General features: G+C 38.9%; 1 protein-coding gene and 2 pseudogenes across 1 annotated transcript; 1 reads left to right on the forward strand and 2 right to left on the reverse strand.

Annotated features, from left to right (window-relative positions):
• Nucleotides 1–13,102, reverse strand: part of LOC122144398 — a 30,530-nt pseudogene extending 17,428 nt beyond the window's left edge.
• Nucleotides 13,103–14,405: 1,303 nt separating this feature from the next.
• Nucleotides 14,406–15,342, reverse strand: LOC122144399 (annotated as a pseudogene).
• Nucleotides 15,343–20,926: 5,584 nt separating this feature from the next.
• LOC109051859 (serine/threonine/tyrosine interacting-like 1) lies at nucleotides 20,927–22,797 on the forward strand. Its single transcript, XM_042755281.1, has 8 exons — nucleotides 20,927–21,257; nucleotides 21,383–21,444; nucleotides 21,558–21,657; nucleotides 21,738–21,871; nucleotides 21,957–22,102; nucleotides 22,236–22,358; nucleotides 22,469–22,556; nucleotides 22,644–22,797. Exons 1-8 carry the CDS (start codon nucleotides 21,155–21,157, stop codon nucleotides 22,773–22,775), a joined length of 888 nt encoding a protein of 295 aa, XP_042611215.1. The 5' UTR covers nucleotides 20,927–21,154; the 3' UTR covers nucleotides 22,776–22,797.
• The last annotated feature ends 235 nt before the right edge of the window (nucleotides 22,798–23,032 follow it).

The following is a 23,032-nucleotide window of genomic DNA, read 5'->3' on the forward strand; positions in this document are numbered from 1 at the left end:
TAGGATTTCCCAGTGCAGTGAAATGTCACTACAGGGGGCAGGGTCATAATTACGTATGGTTTTAGTGATTTGCAGTAAGTTTGGCCATATAGGCATTGGCATCAAAAGATTATTAGGGTGGGTTCCCGTCATCTTTGGCTGTGCTAATACTCAGGAGTAGGTGATGAAGGCTGTATGCTTACGAGATCTAAATAACACAACAAGACCTGCATAATAAACAGTCTGCGACAACGAGTGGTTAATACACCCTGACTATCATATACATTATTAACGTATGAACATAATGCTGATAATCTCACCGAGTAGAGTTAATTAATTGTTTTTCTGTGAATGCAGTGTCACGAAAGTGAAAATTTTCAATCAATCAGTTGTCAAAAATGGATCTAAATGATTCTTTCAGCAATTCAGTCATGAAGACACAATTACAGATTCAGTTGCAAGTTAACAAGAAGGTTCACAATGATGTACAATACTTCAATAGATTTAGAAAGAAGAAATGTATTTAGAATTCATTACTTGGAATTACTAAAAGCCTTCAATTAATTTTACATATCTGATTTTCACGAAGATTAACATTGAATCTATTAGTTTTTAAAGAAGGATTAGTTTTTGTATTTCTAGAGCTGCCAAAGTAAGCATGAACTAAACTATTCAGATTCATTTAAATGTTATTATCTGATACAAAAAAGTTTTAAAAACATTTTTCAAAATCAAATAACGACGTCATACATGAAAACTTTCAAATATATTTTAAAGTGTTAAGGAAGACATATTATATAAATATTTATTATCAATCTGATATAGTCTATTATGAGTAACATACATCGAACTACTATTCAAATGTTATGAAATTGGTTAACATTTTTAAATGTGACTATTTTGAAATCATTAGTGTTCACATGATCAAAAACAGGCGGTCATTTATTTTATAAATAATATAGTAAAAAGGAGTAGTAATGTGAAATTATTATTATATAAAATCTAAAAATTTCCTTTGATCGCAAAGCTGGATTTTTCATATATTTTACAATGATTTCATCTCACAGGATTTACACATGAAACATGAGTATTCATACTTTCTGTACGTGTTGTCACTTCTCTATATTTTGAGTATTACTTATTTTGCGTCTCTGTAGGTAAGCTTGCCAAAGAACCACATCTAATTAATAACCATCTTAAAACATGTATATTTACAAATATTACTGCGACAAATGTGGTATTTCTTCCTTTGTACAATGAAGGCAGGTTATAGAGATTTTAAAATACTAAAGCTACCCAAATGCTGGATCAAGTTTTTTCTTTAACAAGTTTTACGTTACCGTGATGGTTAAGATCAAAAATCACAAAGCCTCCTATTGTGCCAGAACTCACATTAACCTACTTTTAAGTGACTACAATTATTATGTTCCATTCTGACCTTTATTTAATTATCACACATTGGAAACTCTAATCTTATCATTTCAACCTCAACTTCACCCCAGAAACCGCCCGTGGTTGCTCTCGCTAAAAAACTCCCCACCACCTGAAACCAAGTAGCCTTGTCAGCGACCCCGGATACACGCCCGCTTTATTTTGCAAAACACAGTATGATGAAACAACTAATGAATGAATCCAAAAAACATCTTTTTCTAATCTCCACCATCTGTAAAACACAACACACAGTGCAACGAAAACCCCGCCTGAAGACCATCATGATATCAGGACACCCAAAACCCGTTGTGTTGTGACTTTTAGTATAAGCATTATGGGTATACGTGGGTGTCCTGAATCAATCTGCATTTACTAACAGAGACGTGATTACGTCTTACTTCGTGGCACACAAAATCTCAAATGATAACCTGCTTGTGGCATGCCATGAAACGTCCCTTCGTGCCTTGGCTGTCCCACATTTCTGCTCACACACACAATCCGATGGACCAGATAACCTACACACACATAGTTCACCCTTATGAATTAAAGGATATTTTAAATAATCCTCTAACACCATTTTTTTCATAAAAAGGCCACATATGGTGTTTTAAAAGTTCCATTAGAGCAGTCAGTGCACATGTTGTACAAATAAACAAGTGGGATTATCAATGGTTTTCCCTAGTAAGTTTTTATCAAAAGTCCCTATTTAGCAGGCAAGTCATTTTCAACATCCAGGGCCATTATTTGGAAACAACCTCTCAGACTGCAGTGCAGCTCCTATCTCTTTGAATTATGGATACCCTGCAGGAGAACAGAAGCCCGACCTCTGAAGTGGCATTAGATGCAGCATATCACACTGACTGTGTTTGATAGTGAAGCTGAGGTGCTCTAAAAATGTACGTGGTTTTTTAGATCTAAGTAGCACCACCAGTTATTAATGTGTTTTTGGGCTTAAATATTAATATTAAGTTTTTGTCACACTATTTTACGGGGGCACCAGCCAAGCAATTTCAACCTGGGACAATAAAGAAAAATCATGACAGACTGAATAAATGAGTGATACGTACTGAATGCATAAAGCTAGACATAGAAAGTTGAATGTCTGAAGTGACCACATCAAGGATTTTTTTTTTTTTTTCGACAATAAGATATTGTTAACTTGTCACGAGATCTCTCTACTGCTAATTATTATCAACACAAGGAAGACAACAGGTGTACATAAAAGAGGTTGATTATTAACCAAAGGGATAGACACGAATTACTAACAGACCCTACTAATGGTACAACCTGAGCCACTTTGATGATAAAGTGAGTGCAAAAATGATTGTACTTTGACAGATCGCACAGTGACTACTGAGATTACCTAAATGGACGTCCATCTTATGGAAGCAATAAACGCTGAAGTTTCCTGGGAGTAACAACGGGTAAAACCTTCTCATTCTAGATTCAACAGAAGATAACTCAAGAGATTATTGTGTATGCCTTAACTGACATCACGTGTATATAGATCTACTGCAACTATCAGATCATCATAAACTGACTACAATAACCCACTCATATGCCAACGGGCTCTCTGAAAGCAGTTTGGAAAGAGTGATATCTGAGCCTGAGCCTGAGCTTAAAGTCCCACATTTAGAACTGTCTCTTTAAGGTTTTTTTTCTATGTTAAATTACAGATTAACCTACAAAATCTGACTGAATATATGAAAGACCTTATATACAGTATCTTTACCTTAACTAGGTACGGGTTGCATACATTGTTGTGGTCACAAACAGGCACTCATTAAGTATATACAGTTCTGTAAATGGATAAAAGAAGGTTTTAATCGATATTGTGTCCCCCTTCTTTTGTGTGTATGTTGTGAAAGATGTGTCCAGGGCACAGCCGTCCTTAGGGGTTGGTGTGCAACTGGCTCCGCACCGCTGCACCGAACGCACTTTCCTTTGCCCCCTCGGTTCCATGAACCAACATAGCATTTTATAATTAATTTGTTTTATAGCTTCATTACTTTTGTGGTGTAGTGGGGATAAACCACTGGTAAGCAAGAAGGTTGCCTGGTTCGATGCTTCTGCATCCACATCAAAAAAAAACCACCCTTCCACCACCAGTGGTGTCCTTGAGCAAGGCTCTTTAGGTTTGCTCCAGGGGGAATTGGGGGTCCCTGTAAAAAGAAGCACTGTAAGGTCGCTTTGGATAAAAGTGGTCTGCCAAATGCAGAAAATCTAAATGTAAAGCTGTGTGTGCTTTTTTTTGTACAAACCTTCTTGTAAGGTGTTCCTTGGGCACAAACGCTCCAATAAAGCTGCTTATATGTAAATTTCTTAAAAATTTAATTTTCTCTTCAATCGTACTACTATAATTATAAATGCATAAAAATATTCATACAATTTTTAAACGGGTGTTTAGTTTTCACCCAAACATAAATTCAGTCATTATTTACTCGCCTCCACGCTGTGTTCAACTCCCTGTTTTTTTTTCTGAACACAAAAATGTGATTTTGGTCAAGTTTGTCCTGGTGGTTGTGCTGGGTTTCTTTTTATACAATATTCAGCAGTCAATGGAGGCCATTGACTTTCGAACTGCCGTCATGTACATGTTTTTTTGATGATGCTTGTGTTTTTCGGAAGCTTCGTTCTATCAACGGGGTCGTTCGGCTAGTGTTGTTGACTGATGATGTAATGAACAGAAACCAGCCGAACACTAACCTTGCACCAAACGTCTTGGTCTTTCTTTAGATGCTCCTTGCTGGCTCTGCGCTCACTGAGGATGACAGAGGGCCACAGCAACATCTGGTCAAGATGATGAGGTCTAACAAGGGCAGGTGGAGGGATGGATGGTCCTCATCTATGGCACTAGACCATTCCAGGATGCGGCTGTGGACCCCCCACCTCCTCAGTGCACACACCATCTGCGGACAATTTCAGATCCCTACAAAAATGCACAAACATAATACCAAAGCAGTCATTTTAAAAGCACAATGTCATTTGATATAGACATTAAGTAAGTGTCTTTAAGATGTATATGGTGTTTTTGGTTTCTAATACTCACAGTTGAAAACACCTGCGTCGCTCTGTTCTCCATCCTGTCAATTTTGGGACGTATCCTCTCCTGTGGCCTACTGGGATAGAAAAAGTGTCCATCGGACGAGCACTTCAGAATCTGGGCTAAGCAGTAGGGACATCCATGGATTTCTTGCCTACACGTTTATGAATACTGAGGTGTTCGACACTACTACTCCTTTTATGTATACTCTTTTCTTCTACTATATACTAGGTAAAGTACGGAATATTCACAATGCAACTTAAGTACTTAGGTATGTCCAAATCTTTGTGAGAATTAGTACACTATGCAGGTAAATCTCACCTACTCTTCTATGACTACTAATGATTCGGGGACATACATGTTTCGTTCTGACCTACTACTATTTTGCCTCCTATTTAGTATGGAAGTATGCGGGTTTCGAAACACAGCGCACCGTCTTACCCTATGAATCCGGGGGTTACTGAATCAATGGCTCACACCTCGATCCGTTCAAAAAACGTTGGATTCATTCATTAACACAAAACACTACCATGTGCTGCTAGGAGAAACACAACAGTGTTCTGCTGTGGCTTTGAGTGGAACTATTTTTGTTTGCGAAATTGAGGCAGAAGCAGTCAACTATGATAGCTTGATAGGTCGGAAAGCTGTCAAGAAGAAGTCACTTGAATTTAACTTCGCTGTTTATTTGAACTACTCATTGTACTAACAAATCAGTGTAACAGTGGCGAGCATGTTTGAGTGACCCGCGAAACATCTGAGTTTGTGTAATGTTGCCTACTTTATATATTAGAAAGAGCGTGTTTTCGTAGGCCGACCGCAATTAATTCATTTATAACTTTCCTGTGAATTTTCTCTCCACTTTCTGCGCCCTAGTGTTGCTGTTTTGCACTCATATCCTGTTTTTGACTATCTTGCCTGAGTCTCTCTCGCAGCGCCTTCACTTACAAGCCTCATCGCGGCACCCAAACATCAACACAATGGTTTACCAATGAATTGCGATAAAAGCATTGCGCTCGTGCAATCAGTTTCCGTTGCAAACAATTAAACAGGTGGCATGGTGATGTACTGTCCTTGCTTGAAATTAAAAATATTATTAAATTTCTACATCAAAGAAAATTATTAAGACTCTTGAAACAGCTAGACATATTACAATACAATAAAATGCAAATAGACATAAAACAATACATGAAACCGTAGTAAACACTTACAGGGTGCTGTATGAAGGCTTGACACCGAGTGGATGACGACTAGGTATTGCAGTCCAAATTCAAATATTGGAGAGGGTTTTTGTTTCACCCGGCCCCTCCTCAGATTTGACACCCAGGCAAGTTTGCCTGATTGCCTGATGATGACACCAAACATAAACTAGTGCAACTGACAATGAATGAAATGAAATACGCTGTGTTTTCTGCAAACTGGCAACTCCGGGGTGCGAAAATATCAACTGGGTAAATAAACTGTTCAGGTGGGGGGTTTCCAGAAACCAAAACAAAGAACGCGCGTTCAAACATGTTCAGTGTGGCGGATCTTATTCAATTGCGTTATTTTTCCAAAGATAAACAACTATGTTAACTTGGGCATGTGTTCTCTTAATCATCTGACAGCCATATTAATGGTAGTTTTATTCTTAAAATAGGATTGGCGTTCAGAAACTTGACAAAACATCTAAAACAGAACACTTTCAACTTACACAAAATCCATGAAACAATTTCAAAAAATAAACTATTATCGCTTGATTACATTTGCATGCCATTGTTCTGTAGGTCTATCTCGTCCCCAGCTTTCGTTTGTCGTTTAGCGAGGTAAAATATACAAGGCATGGTGTCTCAACCTGGGTAAGGTTTATGATTAATATAAAATAGCCTAAAAGAGATACACTGCTACTTAACCTTTGAGATGAGCTCATACTGGTGTGTGCCCGTTGCGCTCGGCATTGAATGCAGCTGTTAGGTGCGATGGCAGTTTCGGCAGGTAGTGCCTGAAAGGTTTTGGAGCGCATTCCTGTGCTACTGTGGCTGGAGAGACGGCGCGCGGCGGCGGAGCAGGACGGGTCCGCTCCGAGCCCAGGACGACTCACAGAGAAACAGTGGAGCACGGTCAGGTGAGGGCCGTGGTGAATCTTCGTTAGAGATGAGAGCACACGGGTGTTGGAACACACACTTATTTAGGTAAGATAACTTAAAAATAGAAAACATTGGTCCACTTCTTTTCTGAATTGTAATAATATTTTCACCAACATTGTAATTGTTTTAACCATACTTCAATCAAAGAACATGCGAAAACATAAAAACTAAAAACGCGCGTTTTTGAACCATGTAAGTCGTACGGTATTTCATACAAGCATCAAGAATGATTTAACATATAAACGCATGCATATGTACATATCAAGAACACAACATCGTTGAATTTTACACAATTATATTCTTTAAAATGCAGTTTGCAAAACAGCCAGTTTTTAAAATCAGGAACCTTCCATGAAATTTTTGTTTTATCAAAAGTATACAGGCCCTCTTAAGACAAGCTTGACCTTGTCAGCTATGTAAATACATTTATGAAAGAGATAAAAGGACAAAATGAAAATATTACAATATTAAAGAATCCTACAGTGTATTCATAAATTTTTCATTGTCCGAAATGACGCAAATTGATGTGAAATGATGTTGTGAAACCGAGTGTACGTCAGCGAGACCAGACAGTGAGACGAGCACATACGTCCATGCACAGAACACGGTGCAAATGCAGGCAATCAGGCATGAATCGAGCGTCCTTTGAGCTTGTCTCGCTCAGCGACCTGTGACTGTGTGTTCCTGCAATTCATCCCTGCCCTCGGGTTCGAAGGGGGCGTGCGCCTGAAAGAGAGGCGTCTTTTTAATGCAGAGAACTGGAGACCTGCCAATGATGTGTGGCCTCATCTCACAGAGACAGCCAGACAACCAAACCACATATGATTTCCAAACGCTTGTCTTTACTTTGATGGAATTTCATTCCCTAGACAATGTGGTTAGATTTACAAAACAAATCCAGATAGCAAAAATGTGAACAGGTCATGCATTACATTTCATGGCAATAATTTAATTTTCTGTCTGTGAAACGAGACCAAACTTTAGATTGTCCATACACTTGTATTCAAATTTTTCCCTATTTAATTGGCTTCTGGGACAATCTGTATAGTTAAGGTCAAAATGAACCGACCTTTTTGGTACTTTTTTTTTTTTTTTTTTTTTATAGATTAACAATCCCTCTGGTCATCCTATTTGCTTTAATTTTATGGAACAGACAAGTATTAACATTATTCTTACAACCTTCTTTTCAGTCATACAGGTTTGGAATAACATGAGGATTCAAGTCCGAGCGATGTACTCAATTGCCATTTTTGGATGTACGCTTGACGACGCGCGTTCAGGTCCACACAAATTTTGTTGTGATTACTCTGAATTCAATTAATACGTTTGCACTGCTGACTTACCTGTGTGCCCTCTTTGGTTACTCATTGTGGCATGGTGGCAGGCCTTTCGCCGTTTTGAGGCAGCAGCTTTGTGGACGAGATTTTACGGCAAGAACTAATTATCTAAAAGAAACCGCAGGCATCTCATTTATAATTACTGAGAAGTGGTGCGGACAGCTATTCGTGAGATCGAAACAGGGCCTGGTTAGTGACATTCTGGAAATATTTGAATTCCAACCACAGCTCCTGCAAACCGACATAATAGTCACATACACAAAAGCATTTCGTTGGCCAAGGTGACTCCGCCAAAGTCTCAAAAAAAACTCCTCCTTCGCTCTAAAGCACATATTTAGAAAAGAACAAATGTTTCAATGGTTTTTCTCCCCCATTGTACGAATACAAATGGTATACTACAAGGTGAATTGGTACATACTGCATTAGCTAACATAACCTAACAATAAACGAATTACTCTACCAGCATTTATTAATCTTAGGTAGTTGATGTTTAACTAATGGATAAACAAAAAAAACCATTACTTGTAAAGTGTTAACCATACAAAATAAAGCCACATTGGATAGCATGACTAGAGCGAAAACAAAAAACTCCAAGAATAGACCCGCCCCAAATTCTTTTTTCAGATACACATGAACTCAGTGGACTCAGCCAAAACTGAATTAAACAACTCATAAAAGGTCTGGCAACAAGTAGGTTTCCTGGGAAGCTATATTTGTGATTCGTGTGGAGGTGGTTATATTTGCTTTGCGGCACAGATGCGATCAAACAGCCCTGTTACAACAAATACAGCCGGAGAGATTCTAGTCACCAGCGTGGTGCTTGAAATTGGACTATCCTTGCCATAATTAAGCACCATTGTGTTCGCTCTGGCCATTAGAAAACGTGTATAATTTGGGCCAAATTCGATACAGCAGCATTATTTTCAACATCATTTCCTCATGACAAATATTCAAACAAAATTATACAGGATCGACAAATGACAGATACGTCTCTGATATAAGGCTAATTGGATGGTTAAACAATTATAGGGGAGTTTATGGAAGATGCAGAGCGTTGGAATTAAATTCGGATCTCGACAGATGAATGAAGATAAATGCGTTGTTTGACAGGCCATAATCACAGAAAGGGTGTGCCCAATTTGTCTCTGTGCTGGCTTTGTGTGTGTTACCATTTCAAATTCGTCTCGGAGCAGCACCAAACACCCCATAATAATGAAGAGATCTCATTCATCAAATGTCCAAACATGGCTGATCTTCCTTCTTCTGACCACACGACTTTGACGACTCTGACACAACAAATCTAATAAACAGACCCTGCTATTAACATAAACCAATACTGACAATTATGGCCAAATATACGGAAAAATGCATTTCCCTTAAAGACATAGTTCACCCTCAAGTTCATTCCAAAATGTATGTAAAACCAATTGCAAATGTTTGTTTCTTTCATCCTCATCGGAAACAGATTCTAAGAAAAATTTACATTACATCACTTGTTCACCTATGGTATCCTCTGCAGTGAATAGGTGCTTTCAGTCTGAAAGCAGTAAGGAGGGCATCTAAACAGACCAAGGACCGAATTCCCGCCCCCTTCCCCCCCAGTCCCTCACACTAATACACAGCAGGTCAGCTCCCATAATAGCAACTGTCCATTTCGAAATCTGTCGTCAGCACACAAATTAAAAAGCCCGAGCTGCGTACACACACATATGATGTTCACAAAAAATAACATTTTAAATTTTTTAAATTATGATGCATAATTGTAATTTGCAAACTGGCATTTGAGCCAAGTTCAGTGAAAATTACAACCCTGTAAAAAAATATAAATAAAATAAAAAAAAAAAAAACACCCCACTGTTTTTTCTTAAAGCTCATATTATCTCAAAATTAATATACCATCTTTGAAAAGACACACTTTGTGCATTAATCCTTAAGAATAACCTCTCAAGCTCAGTCCATAATTCTAACACGCATAAAGCGACAGGAATACCCATGAATGTGCAAAAGCTACTTAAGGCACAACCAGTGGTTGGAAACAGAGTGGGTGGATGGAGAGACAGTGCGATGGATCCAGGTCAGACAAGTATGTGTGGGTGTCAGTGAACCGGCCTTCTATGTCAGGGGGCCATAGTAGATGGCCTACCAGACTGAGAGTGCAGATGGCCAGCACCAGTCTCAGCACCTCTGGCAATCACTTCCTTGAAAAACCCAACGCTAAACCAATTCAGAAAATCCAGCTTTAAAATGACAACAAGCCTGTGTCAATAGCTAACTTTTTGATAACAAAACAGTACACAATATAAATACCGCAAAATATTTAATAGCCTCACTTTCATTTAAGTGATCTAGCCCTCTACGAGAACACTTGCTTATGCATAGCATGTTTCATAAATAAACGCAACAATGTAACGTGTATTTATGCAAGTACTGAGATAACCATATAAATGCACAATAACCAATGATCTCGTGTGGAGCGCTTGCAATGTAAATGTTGAATTAAATAGTTTTTGTATTCTGCAATATGAGTAGCATGACAAGCCTTCCCATATTTTATAAGCCATTTTCAAGCTTTTTCAATGCAAAACAGCATGTATTTTGAAAATTAAAAGATTGCTTAATGTGGCAAATATATATTCACTTTTTTTTAAGAATCATAGTTAAATTCATTAAAAAAAAAAAAAAAAACATCCTGTCAACACAGGTGTTGTTCACAGTTTTTTTTTCTTCTCTTAATGTACTAACATTGCTGGTAGTGTGTTAGTGGCTGTAATCTCATAATTAGTCTAGATTTAAAGCACACTTCGGAAGTTATAATTGTTTACATTTTAACTATTGCAGTTGATGCATTCTGTAATACACACGTTTTTAAATCCACCAGATTAGCATCTATCACTGGCACTGAGACCCAGATCTACAAATATGAAAATGTTTTAAGAACGACCAAACACTTCTATAAAAGGTTACACTAAACGCATTTATAAATGGAATGAGCTTACCATAGGATGGACAAGGTCATAGCGCTGGGTCGAGTTGTCTTCATATTTCAAACCGCAACTTAGTGGCAAAAGAGCAGGCTATCATTCCTCACAACACAAATTGCCCCAGGTATATTCAGCAAGCCACGCTCCGTAGAGTAGCAGCGCTTCTGTAAATAATACGCCCAGTTGCGCTATCTGGCCTCGCCATAACAAGCTCCAAATTTTACCTGACAGCCCGGCCAGCAAAATAGATGAGGACCAAAACGGTCTAGCAAGCAATAAGCTTATTGGACCCAACCTAAAAAGTGGACGAACCAATGAGGCGACGCGCATAGGATATGCATCCCCCCGGCCAAAAAAAAGAAACATTTGTTTATCTTTGTTGACCGTTCCAGTTTGGTATAAGCAATAAAAACTAAAAGCGAAATAATTCTTAAATGACTTAGTTTAGAAATTAAGAAAACTATTAAGTAATACCTATAAGAGATTCCATGTTGTTCACTCTTGTATTTTCTCACTTTGAGATATGTCAAGAATTGTACCAGCTTCATTAATTACTTAGCACAGATCCAGATAACTACATAGCGCCTCTCTGATGGTGTTTTGTACGAGATATCCTTATGTAAAAAACCCATAAAAATCAAACCGTAAATAGACTGGATATCTAAAACCACAAAAATAATAGATTGATATTTGTACATTCTTTCTAAAAAAATAAACAAGTGTCGTTAAAACCGAGTGGATGAGCATCTCTTTTCTTTTACACCTCGGTTAAACATAATTTCTAACATCATCCATCAAAAAAAGTCAACAGAAAATCCAGGAATGGACACTATTGTTTGCATACCGATAAATTCATTTTAAAATGAGATAGTTTTATTCTAGGACCGTCTTCAAATTCCTGCAGGTTTTTTTTTTTCTTAATGCAGGTATTTATTTACCATAACACACAACTTCCTTAATTTGACTGCTTCTATTTACAGCCACCAATTAAGTTCTAGGAATTTGGTTAAAAAAACAGGACTGGCAACCGAAAATGAAACGAGAGCACCCCCCTGGTGACACCAAACATGATGGCTTAATATGCCGTAATGTCCCTTGTTCTACAGATATCTTAACCGTGCTTTTAAGGGCAGAGTGTTTTTTGTTACTGTGTAGTTGAAACTAATGCGTATGTTGGCACAGCCAGAACGCGGCCTCAGCACACCCTAAGTTCGCCAGTGGCTGGTTCCATCGGGGCGGGGGTAGCCATGCCGTCACTATCCGGTCACGTAGGCATAAGGGAGAGCTTAGTCACCGAGAGTCAATCAGGGGGCAGGACCACCTATGGCCGCTCTGTGTGGAGCAAGGAATAGGACAGGTTGAGGGGGACATGGCTTGGACCTAGGAGAGAGGAAAAGCCACACAACGTATACTTTAATGGAGAAAATCTTTTGTGAGGAGCTAATCCTTGTGCATTACTTCAATTTGAGATTAAAATTGAACTGATGCTTTGCAATTTTGTGGACATATTCTATCCTGGTAGGGTTTAGGGACAATCTCAGAGAGGAGCATCAGTGGACGACAACCAAAATACGATCCCAGCTTGAGCATAGTGTGGTTTTGATCCCTCGTCCTGGCTGCTGAGACCCTTGATGTATAAAGGCAATCTCAGGAATCAAAGCATCTTGTTGCAGGCTCCTTGGTCCACCCTCCTGACCAAGGCACTTTGGACTACTTATATCAGGGCCAGGAACTAAGGAAGCGGACGCCCTATGGCTGTCCTCATACTCCAAAACCAACAAAAGCCACGAGCGACATCATCCCGTCTTCGACCCCCGTCCGATTCATCCACAGCGATGCCTCGCTGTACAGCTGAATTCTTTATTCGGTGCTGGCAAAGAGGCTAGGTTCCTCGCGTCCAGAGGCTAAAGTTGACTCCTGACATCGTCCTGGATCGTCTATCCGAATGACAGACACACCCAGGGCAACAGAGGCAAAGCGGAGCCGGGGGAGGAAATCCAGGTTGCTCCTAAACCAGTCAGGCTGGTTGTAGGCCTTATCTTGGACCGCTTTTAAAAAAGAGACCAACCTCTGAGAACTTGGGGCAAACAGTCCCCTTTTCGGTATTCCAGAAAGGAAGCATCCCGTGGAGGATACGCCACCGGTGGAGGGCTGTCTGGCCACCCAGCTTGGCCTTTCTTCTTCTTGTCCTCTCTGCTCCATCAACATATGTTCCAAGGCTGTCAGTTGATGTGTCCCAAGCCTGAGAGCGAGACTCAAACACTCGTGCTATCCACCAGGGTGTGAGTGGTCTAGCTCTTCTTTCTCCTTTAGACGATCAGCTTCCCCTTATGGAGGAAACCTCTTCCAGGTCTGGGCACCTCAGCACGGCAGGAGCAGGGTCCGGGTGGCTGGCTTGGAAACACTGGGCAATTGATCCTGTCCAACTTTCCATTTCCAGCATTTCCTTTCTCAAGGCCCTGAGATGACAAGACAAGAATGACGAAAGAAACAGATTAGAACGCGTGTGTAGGTGAATAATTACGGTTGAACAAAAACCTTCTAGTAGCTACTGACTTGGTTTAGCAAAGAAGAAGTCATAGTTGGCAGCATGGATGGTCAAACGGCTCTTACTCTTGGCGACTGCTTCTACCAAAAAACCACCCAGTTTACAGGAAACTGTGCTTAGAGCGGACCCCTGCTGTTGTGGTATAGAACAGGCGGTGTTTGGTCCATTTTCTGGCTTCTCCGCCTGCAAGTGAAGAAAACAGAGTAATGAATTTGGAAAGTAGTACATTTTCATCTAATATACCATGGAAAAAACAAGTTGCGTTCTTCACAAAGAAAACACAGACCTGTCATAGATCTTTTTAAAAACTGGATCATTACCGTGCTTTTGCCGGACAATGAAACTGTATCGAAGCAGATGCTGATCCGTTAGGATGCGCTCACCTAGCAGAGCTGATGGCCGTTTACTCCAGAACTTGTAGCAATAATCGTGAAGCTGTAAGGCGTATCTTTGAAATGCGACTCCCCTCGCGGTGCTGGCTGTACACTCGTCATGCCTTCGCCAGTTGATTCTTGTGGCACTGTGGTGGTGTAAAGTATGGGGAAGGTTGGACTTGTATCTGCACTCTTTTTGAGAGCGAGCGGCAAGGCTTTCCTGACACCTGTTTCAGAGCATTTTCGCATCGGCGTCCAGGAACCCCTCAGCACTTGGAGCTGACCTCGGCACCTGATGTGGGAAATCTAGGCTGTGTTCATCCTCCAACTGTTCTCTATCATACCTGATAACAGTCTAGTATGCAAACATTCCACCCATATGGAATAAGAAGTAGCAACTCGAAGTGTGATGGCTGGCGGATTTGCGACCTAGCACTGTTCGTTCAAAACCTTTCTTGGTCAATACGGCGTTCGAAAGTGCGGCCAAAGGGAAACTCGTTTAACAGTGCAAGTCCCACCAGCTGCCCCGTCCTGGAGGAAAGACCTGCTTTCGACATTGAAAGAGGGCTGTCTATTTGAGTACCCCTAATTAGTTGGTCACCCGCACTTTGCCTGGGTACAGCGACGTGCCGCCTTCACTTTCTCGCCGGACTAAGTTGGACCGCAGGTGACCCATAATGAGAGCCGATGGGGTCCTCATCTGGTCCCTGGCACTACATATACCAAAGCTTGCGTTGGCAGGCCACCTGGTTAACGAGACACTTACTACTCTGTTTGGTCACTACAACGACTGTTTCCGGAACTATACTATATATCTTATATTCCATAGCATGCTGCATTCCGCCTTCTAGGTGAGTGTTTTTGGGTTTATCCCCTCCAGAGCCATCAGTTCCATTCCCACCCGGGCCGGCGGAGCCCACTTCTGAGCGCTCCGTTCATCTGGAACACGAACCAGCAGACGCGGATGGGCACGGCCGGACAGTTTAACTTTCATTCTTTAGATACTGGCGAATCTTTAAATCAGCAGCGGGGCGCCGCAGTGGTAGCGCTTTCTGACGTAGCGCGTCCAAAGCGCTGAACATTCTATCGTACGTGACGTCGAAAGAACAATGGGGGATGAACCCCAGCAAAAAGAACAATGGCACAGCGAGAAGCGATACTAGCAACTGCAAACAGTGATCCTTATCTGTCTGCTTTCCAAAAACTCATGCGCTTCTGCATGACCTAGACCCGCCGTCAATGACTCGCACAGCGCCGAATGAACGGGCGGTTGTAAAAAACAGATGTTATAACTAGATACAGCACGCGGTTCTCCTGCTTAAATAATACGCTTGAATCCTACGTTCCCACCCCACCAGGACTGTCAGGTGTTCGTCGCTTCCAAAAAGAGAGGAAAACGTGTTTTATCTGACAAAGGTGTTTATGGAGAGAGTCCTTGGTTGATCCCGGTTGGCATTGCGCTTGTCCTTCTCCCAAATATGCCCAATACGCAAAACCACCCGCCTCTTTGTCACGGTGGTCTGCATCGATTATTTCTGCATTGTACAGTGCTCCGATATTTCATGGGCACCGGGCCCATTTCTGCTGGACAGACACAACATGGGCGGTGGCTTTGATAAACGCGGGTTCCTCTGAGCCGCAAAAAAAAGAGTCCGGTGTGGATACATTATCTCGCAAAGTTAAATGTCCGGAGCATAGACGGTATAAAAACAGGTCCGGACAAAAAAGCATCGAAACTGTCATATATTAATAGTTAATAGTCTTATAAGGCTGCGGTGTTTGGTATTGTTACCAAACCTAAAACCTTAAAAACTCGTTCTTCGTTTTGCAGTAATTAAAACAGAAAATATTTATCTGAGATAACACTAAAGGGAAATTTGAATAGGGTTGCCTTGGCAGAAAACTAAAAGAAGATGAGGTCGAAATATTAAAATTACTAAAATCTAAAGTACATATAATATTAAAAATAAAATAAAAAAATGCACATAAAAAAAGTTCTGCATCTAAAATGAGGATGAAAACAAAATAAAAGGATAAATACTTAATTCCAAACATTGGTGATATCTTATACTAGAATAGAACTACTAGTAAACAAAAAAAATAACAACACAAATATTCGATAAAATATTAAACGAAAACTGAATTCTTATTGCCCGATTTAAGCTGACGTTACAATGACTAAAAATTAAATAGCTAACTAGAAATAATAGAAACTGACAAAAGTACATACAAAATTACTATAAAGCTTAAACCTAAAAATATATTAATAAATACTTGTAATAGTATATAAATAATATATAATAAGCCAAATCTTAAATACTAAGCCAGAAAGCTAACATTTATTTGTGTCTTCATCTAAATGCACTCATTTGTGACTGGAAATTTACACACACAGCACACAAACACCACACACACACACATACACACACCACACACACACATCACACAAACACCCACACACACACCACCACACACACACACACACACCCACACCACAAACACACCAACCCACCACACACTTCTGTAGATCCAATATTTATTAAAAGTTTGTATTCCCATGCAATTGTTTACATACAAATATAGTGGCTTTAAGACAAATATTGCAAAAGACCCTTAAAATAAAACAGATACAGTAAAACATGTTAATTAAAAAAAAACACATCAGGAGTATCCACAAATAACAGGGACTAGTTATTATCTCGTGCTCCCCAAATATACCCACACACCTAAGCTATCAATGGCTTATTTAATTGTATTAGATCAATAACTGACATTGTCTGATCCCTGTACAGACTTCATCACAGATATCAGGATTACTTAATTTTATCAGCCGCGTATCGTTTGCACATTCCCCAGTCATATTCAGTAACAGGGGACACAGTGACTGCACATATCAGATTATGTAGTTCTAGTAATTATTACAGTTAACCAATCTTAACCACATGCTGATGGGCATTTAATTTCATGCAATTTCTTCAAAAGGGGGTGGAATCTGATTATAAAAGGAACAAGAAGCACAATTCAAAATAAACATTTATATAAAATAACAAAGCAGCAAGTAACATAAAACACAGTCTTTCACTAAAAATAGTTACTATAGTAACATAATAGTAATGAACGCCCAAAGCTATTAGCACCGATTGACCATATACAGAAAAAAATAAGATTGGCCATGCATAGCACAATGGGCAATAACAACAGTAATTTTCCTGTGTTTAGACATTCTTGACAGTGGTGTGATAGTTTCTTTTGTTAAAGCCACTCTGTAAAGAATGACAAGAATGAACTACATACTATGTTAAGCCCATAAATTCAATGAGCGTATTTGTAATAAATTATTTTTCAATAAAAAGAAACTCAGCAGTCCTCAAAGTAGACACCTTATACGAAATAAATTGTCTGTGATTCATTTGGGAATATAAAGCGGTGTACATACAGGTAATTGTTTCCCTAACCCCTCTTCTAAGGCTTGGAATCCAGGCTTGAATCCATCACATCATTCTCTTTGGTTAAACAGCGTGGTGTGCCACCAGGACTCATAAGAATGCAGCAAATGAGAAGTATTTAGCTATATGTGATGTGGTCTGTAGTTTTTAGGCCTGTCTTGGCTCTATTTTCCAACAATACAAAGTAAAAGTGATCTTGGCCTCATTAAGTGGATCTTTCAGAAGCGTACCCGAAGTAGTCATGGGATTTTTTGCGTTGGTGGTCCTACAGAGCAGATCAAATGATGTAACCCCACCCCCCCCCATGCATGTGAATGGATTGCTTTAAAGCAAAAGAATGAAAAATATTTATGCAGAAAGAAATTCAAACCTGCCAAGGCATCGATCTAGACTTTAAGGGGAGGTTCAGAAAATTAGAAGGCTCCGAACACAGACTTTTCTGCAAGTCATGCAGAGTTGTGACCAAGGGTTGTTTCTTCTTCTCTCTTGGACGATAACCTGTGAAAAATATGCCATCATAAATACTGACTCAATGCAGGATTTCATTGGGAAAAGCTGAGGACACAATCTTTCACTCAATGATTTTTTTGGCCTAAAGTCACTTTCTTGAGTCGTAAATCCTTGCAAGATCTCGAAGAGTCTAACGCAACAGGGCATTTTGCTTCTCTTAGGGTGACAGGAAGGAAATGTAGTGCAAAACTTAAATATTGCAAACCTTCATAACTTGTCTGTCTCAACAGTCAACGGAAGTGACTGACAAATAACTTTTTGACCTTCACAGAGGTGTTTTTGGCAGGTTTTAGGGAAACTTAGGCCACTTTCGGAGCAGCAAGTGTCAATCAAATTTGTGAGGAGGAGGAAGAGGAGGAGGGGGAGGAGGGGGTGGTGGTGGTGTAGGTGGAAGGGAGACAGGCGGCGAGTGTAGAGTGCTGAACACCATCAGGCATTTCACACTGGACCGCCTGCAGTCTTGCTTCTTCTTGGATACAGCGATCAAGTAATATTGTATACACGGTTACAAGCACTGGAATTTTGAAAATAATTTAGAAACCATCCTTTTCAGAACTGCTGACAATATCCAAACTGCAAAGTGGAATATGCAATAGTGCCTATTTCCCTTTGCAGCACATCTTACTTTTTGGTTGAAGGACTCCCACTTTTCTCTGAATAGCCTTCTCAGAAAAAGACAGAAAGAAAGAAATTCAGGAGTCCTAAACCGATCTTAACAAATAAGCTGGTCAACCATGGGAAAGCTTTTCTCCTTTTGAACATCTAATAAAAAAAGAAAAAACTACGGTGAATACTTGTCTTTCCGCATTTTGGCACAACCACTTCCAAAAATGCAGAAAACAGAGCTCCAATACTTAGTGTTGGAAGACAGCTGCTTCGTGGTTTGAAACAATCGTCTCCTCCGTCGTTTAGTGTTCCACCTTTGTTTTGTTGTCTGGACTAGGGTGAAAGCATTCCAGAAAAGACAAGGCAAAAACAAAGTTACAGTTATAAAGTAAAGAGCTACAGTGAGCTGCATAAGCCTTTTATTTTCAAAGTATTTGAAAGGGATAGGTTACCAATATTTTGAGAAATGCCTCAGTTTTTATAATACCAATGGATGGTCAATGGGCATCAAAACTGTTTGGTCACCAACATTACTCTTCAACTAGCGTTCTTTCTGTTTTACAGAAGAAAGTAATACAGATTTGGAGCAAAATGAGGGTGCGGAAATGATGCAAGAATTGTCATTTTGGGTCAAGAATCCCCTTTAGTCGTTAAAAATAAAGATCAAAAAAAGTTGTACTTTGTATTGTGGATTATATGTACAGATAATAGTATGAAGTTCTATATATCATATTGATATAGATATATACTATATAGATATATATATATATATATAGAATACTAATTGTGTGGTTAGAATATAATATATCTTATATATAATATAGTAATACACACCACACCACACACCACACCACACATATATATACACTAATATATCTCTATATATAGATTAGATCTTTATATAAGCATTATATAATGATCTTTACCAATAAATGCCACCCCAACTGCAAAAAATTTGACATGTAGTACAAACAATCCTAAACTATACTTGTTAAGTGTTTATGAAAAGCACTGTATTTAAAGGCATTGTTTTTGTTGGATATAAAAAAGTTTGCCAGTAGCTCACGACAGGGACCGTTGGTATGGCAGGAGTCCGAGGTGGCTTTCTGCTCTTTATGCCCAGCGTCGACTGTCTGCCTTTCTCTTCCCCGCGCCGCAGAAGGCACCGCCGAGGCCCTGGGACCACTACCTTACAACCAATCGTTTAATGGATTAACTGATTTACCGATTTAAGTAGCTAATAGTAACAACATACCCTATCCGCATATCCGCACTGTTGACAGCTGTAAACCTGAATTTTGAAAATATTCTCTTGTTGTTTATCCTCCAATAGAGACGCCTTTGAAGCACGGGTGGGGCGGGTGCTACACTTTGGATTTTGGGTTAGGAAGACGGAAAGGGTTTGCGTGAACGCGTTCAACACATAGACAATAAATACCCCCTAGACCGCCTCATTGCCGCGTTGAGCCGTTGCTGGCGATCCCGCATCCCCGGACGTCCCGCCATGTGTGTGAGGCATGACGGCCTTAAATAATATGGAAGTAAACTGTGGAGCTGTTTTTTTTTCGATAAAATCACGATAACGTTCCATTTAAACCGATTTCCAGAGGTTTGTGATCTACATGCAGTTAAAAATCACGTTGCCTCCAGTTGTATTAGTTTGGTGTGGAAATTATTATTTTCGTAAGAAACTGTTGACTCTCACACTTCTCACTTGTTGATTTTTTCGGTTTACAATTCTAATGTTATGTAGATCACGGTGACATGTACCTGGAATCTGAAGGTATTAAATGAAATAATTTGTTGCACTGCTTTCCTTTGTTCAAAACCCCAACAATTTCGCTTTTCCTTGTGCTCAGTCGAATCTGTTTTATACAGTCTGTGGTAGACACGCTCTTCACTTTTAACTATTGGGGGAAAAAATCGAGCAATAATACGTCTTTCCACACTTATAATTTACCTCATTAGAAAATTGATATAACCACGAATCAAATCAAAAAGTATACACATGGTAGTTTCTTTTTATTTTTGATAAAGTCCCCAACAACATACCGAATGCAACTGATAGGCATTTATGGATCCCGTGAAACTTAGTTACCGGGTAAAATATTATGACCTATACATCGTCACAGTGAAAAATATTAAACCTGATATTGTAATATATAAAATATATTTTGGCACCTTGAGTCATGGAATAATCTACAAAGCGAGTACAACATTACAATAACATAGTGATAAATAATTTATATAGCACAAATAGATGTATAATACCACATAAATAAGTTGATAGCAACCGATGAATAATAGCAAGAAAGAATAGGTAATATCAAGGTTGAATAATACAGAATAGAAAAATACTATATCCGCAGCTGCTGACAGCTGTAAACCTGATTTTGAAAATAGTTCCTTGTTGTGTTATCCTCCCATAGGAGCGCAGTTGAAGCACGGTGGGGCGGTTGCTAACTTTTGATTGGTTAAGAAAGACGGAAAGGTTTTGCGGAACGCGGCCAATGAGGCGTCTAGCTAATTATATGTCTATCCATAGCAGGAGCATAAACAATCATCAGCGAGCCGTAGAGTGTGTTATTTGAGCGTAAGCAATAACAATAAATCAGTCTAGTTTGGTTTAAGAAACTTTTCGGAGCAGTAATATTTCAAAACGCCAAGTAAAATAAGTATCAAGTCAAGACGCGCCAACTTGTAATTTTTAGTCAAACTCATTTTTTCTTAAGGAACATTACAGACAGCCAGATTTTCTGTGCTCAAGCAGTAACTAATGGCTGGAAAGGTTCTCTGTGAGGCATCAAAACTGTACAACATCCTAAATCAATACACTCATCTACCAAGGCTTGCAGAGAGCAACTATCTTTGTCTGATTGGTAAGAATTAAGAAGTTATTCCTTATAACTGAAATACTGGCTGTACATTTTCTGTACTAATTTAAATACCAGCAAATGAAAGTGTTTAAAAGTATAATAATAGTAACCATAATCCTGTTTTTCAGATGCCCGTGCAGCAGAATCATATAACTTCAGTCACATCATTACTGCCAGAAATGCAAAATGGGTATGTTTCAATTTCATGTTTTATTTTTTCCTCCCCTAAAGTTTATGATTTTTATATCCTGTTTTGCAACATTGTTTAATATAAAAACACCACTTTTCATTGGCTTTTCAAAGGATTCTGATGGGAAGTTTATTATGCCCTTGGATGTTGATGTTGAAAGTATGAGGTATATCATTGTTTATGACAGTAGCACACATTCTCTGTCAGATTCAGGTAAGACACTACCTTTTCTAATATTCTGAACTCTGAAAACACCTCTGAAAAAACCTCTTAACTGTATGTTTTTCTTATAGGTCCAGCTATAGATTGTGCAGACAGCATAGAAAAAGCAAGCCAATTTCCAGTTCAGATTCTTAGTGGAGGCTATGAGAAGTTTTCTGCACTCTACCCTTTCCTAAGAACGCAAAAGATTCTTTACAGTATTAGGGTATTATTCATAATAGATCATAAATTAAGCATTTTTTGTGCTGTTTATAAATATATTTAATGATCATGAATACATATATTCATAGGAATTGGAGAGCTTGAATCCCTATCCTGTGGAAATCTTGCCAGGCAAACTTTACATGGGTGATTACAGGCAGGCCACAAACCTTCAAATCCTTAAAGATCTGAAGATGAATGCACTTGTCAATGTCTCTGATGAATGCAGTCTAGTGTGAGCCAACCCATCATCTCTCATATATTTATATATTGTATGAAATCATAGTATTTATAAATGTTTTAAAATATCCATCCTTATCATGGCCTGAAAACCCAAATTAATCTATGAACTGAACTTTGCAAACTAGGTTTAAAAAGGCAAACTGCACTGTCTTGCACATCCGAATTGCAGATTCTTCAGAGGCAGATTTGATCGCTTCATTTGAGAGAATGTGTGTTTTTATTAGTAAGTGTATTGGGTTATTTTTTTGTAGTGTGTGAACAGTTGAACAATATATAAGAGAAAAGAGAAAATATGTTGTTTTGTTTTGTTTTTGTGGGTTTTTTAAATTTTTGGTTTTCATATCTATATTTTTTTTTTTGTTTTGTTATTCTCTGCTCTTGGAGTAAGCCGATGCAGTGCTGTAACAATGGCATATCTTATGCACCACCTCAAATACACACTAAAGGTAATGTTTTTACTTTTGCATTTGCAGTTCGCATTGATGTTATTGCTTTTTATAATATTTGTCACCTGTCATTTCTGAATATTTTAGGAGGCATGGAATCATATTCAGAAATGCAAAGCCAACATGAGGCCAAATCGAGGATTTGTACAGCAACTTTCTGACTGGGAACTTCAGACTCTTGGGAAGAGAGTGACAGATATATCTGAACCCAACTACTGACAATAACAAAATTTAACAGAAACATTGTGTGCACTTTCATATTCAGTGACTTTCTACAGAATCATAGATTATTTAATATTAATATATTAATTAAAATTCTATTTAAAAAAACAATAAATAAACTACTTCCCGTAAACACACTATAGACAATACTAGAATGTACAGAATAGGGTAACCCTTCACAATAAGGTTCCATTAGTTAGTGTTAGTTAATGTATTCACTAGCATGAACAAACAATGAACAATACATTACAGTG

This window comes from Cyprinus carpio, unplaced genomic scaffold (genome assembly GCF_018340385.1).
Source record: "Cyprinus carpio isolate SPL01 unplaced genomic scaffold, ASM1834038v1 S000006658, whole genome shotgun sequence".
Taxonomy (NCBI): Eukaryota; Metazoa; Chordata; class Actinopteri; order Cypriniformes; family Cyprinidae; genus Cyprinus; species Cyprinus carpio.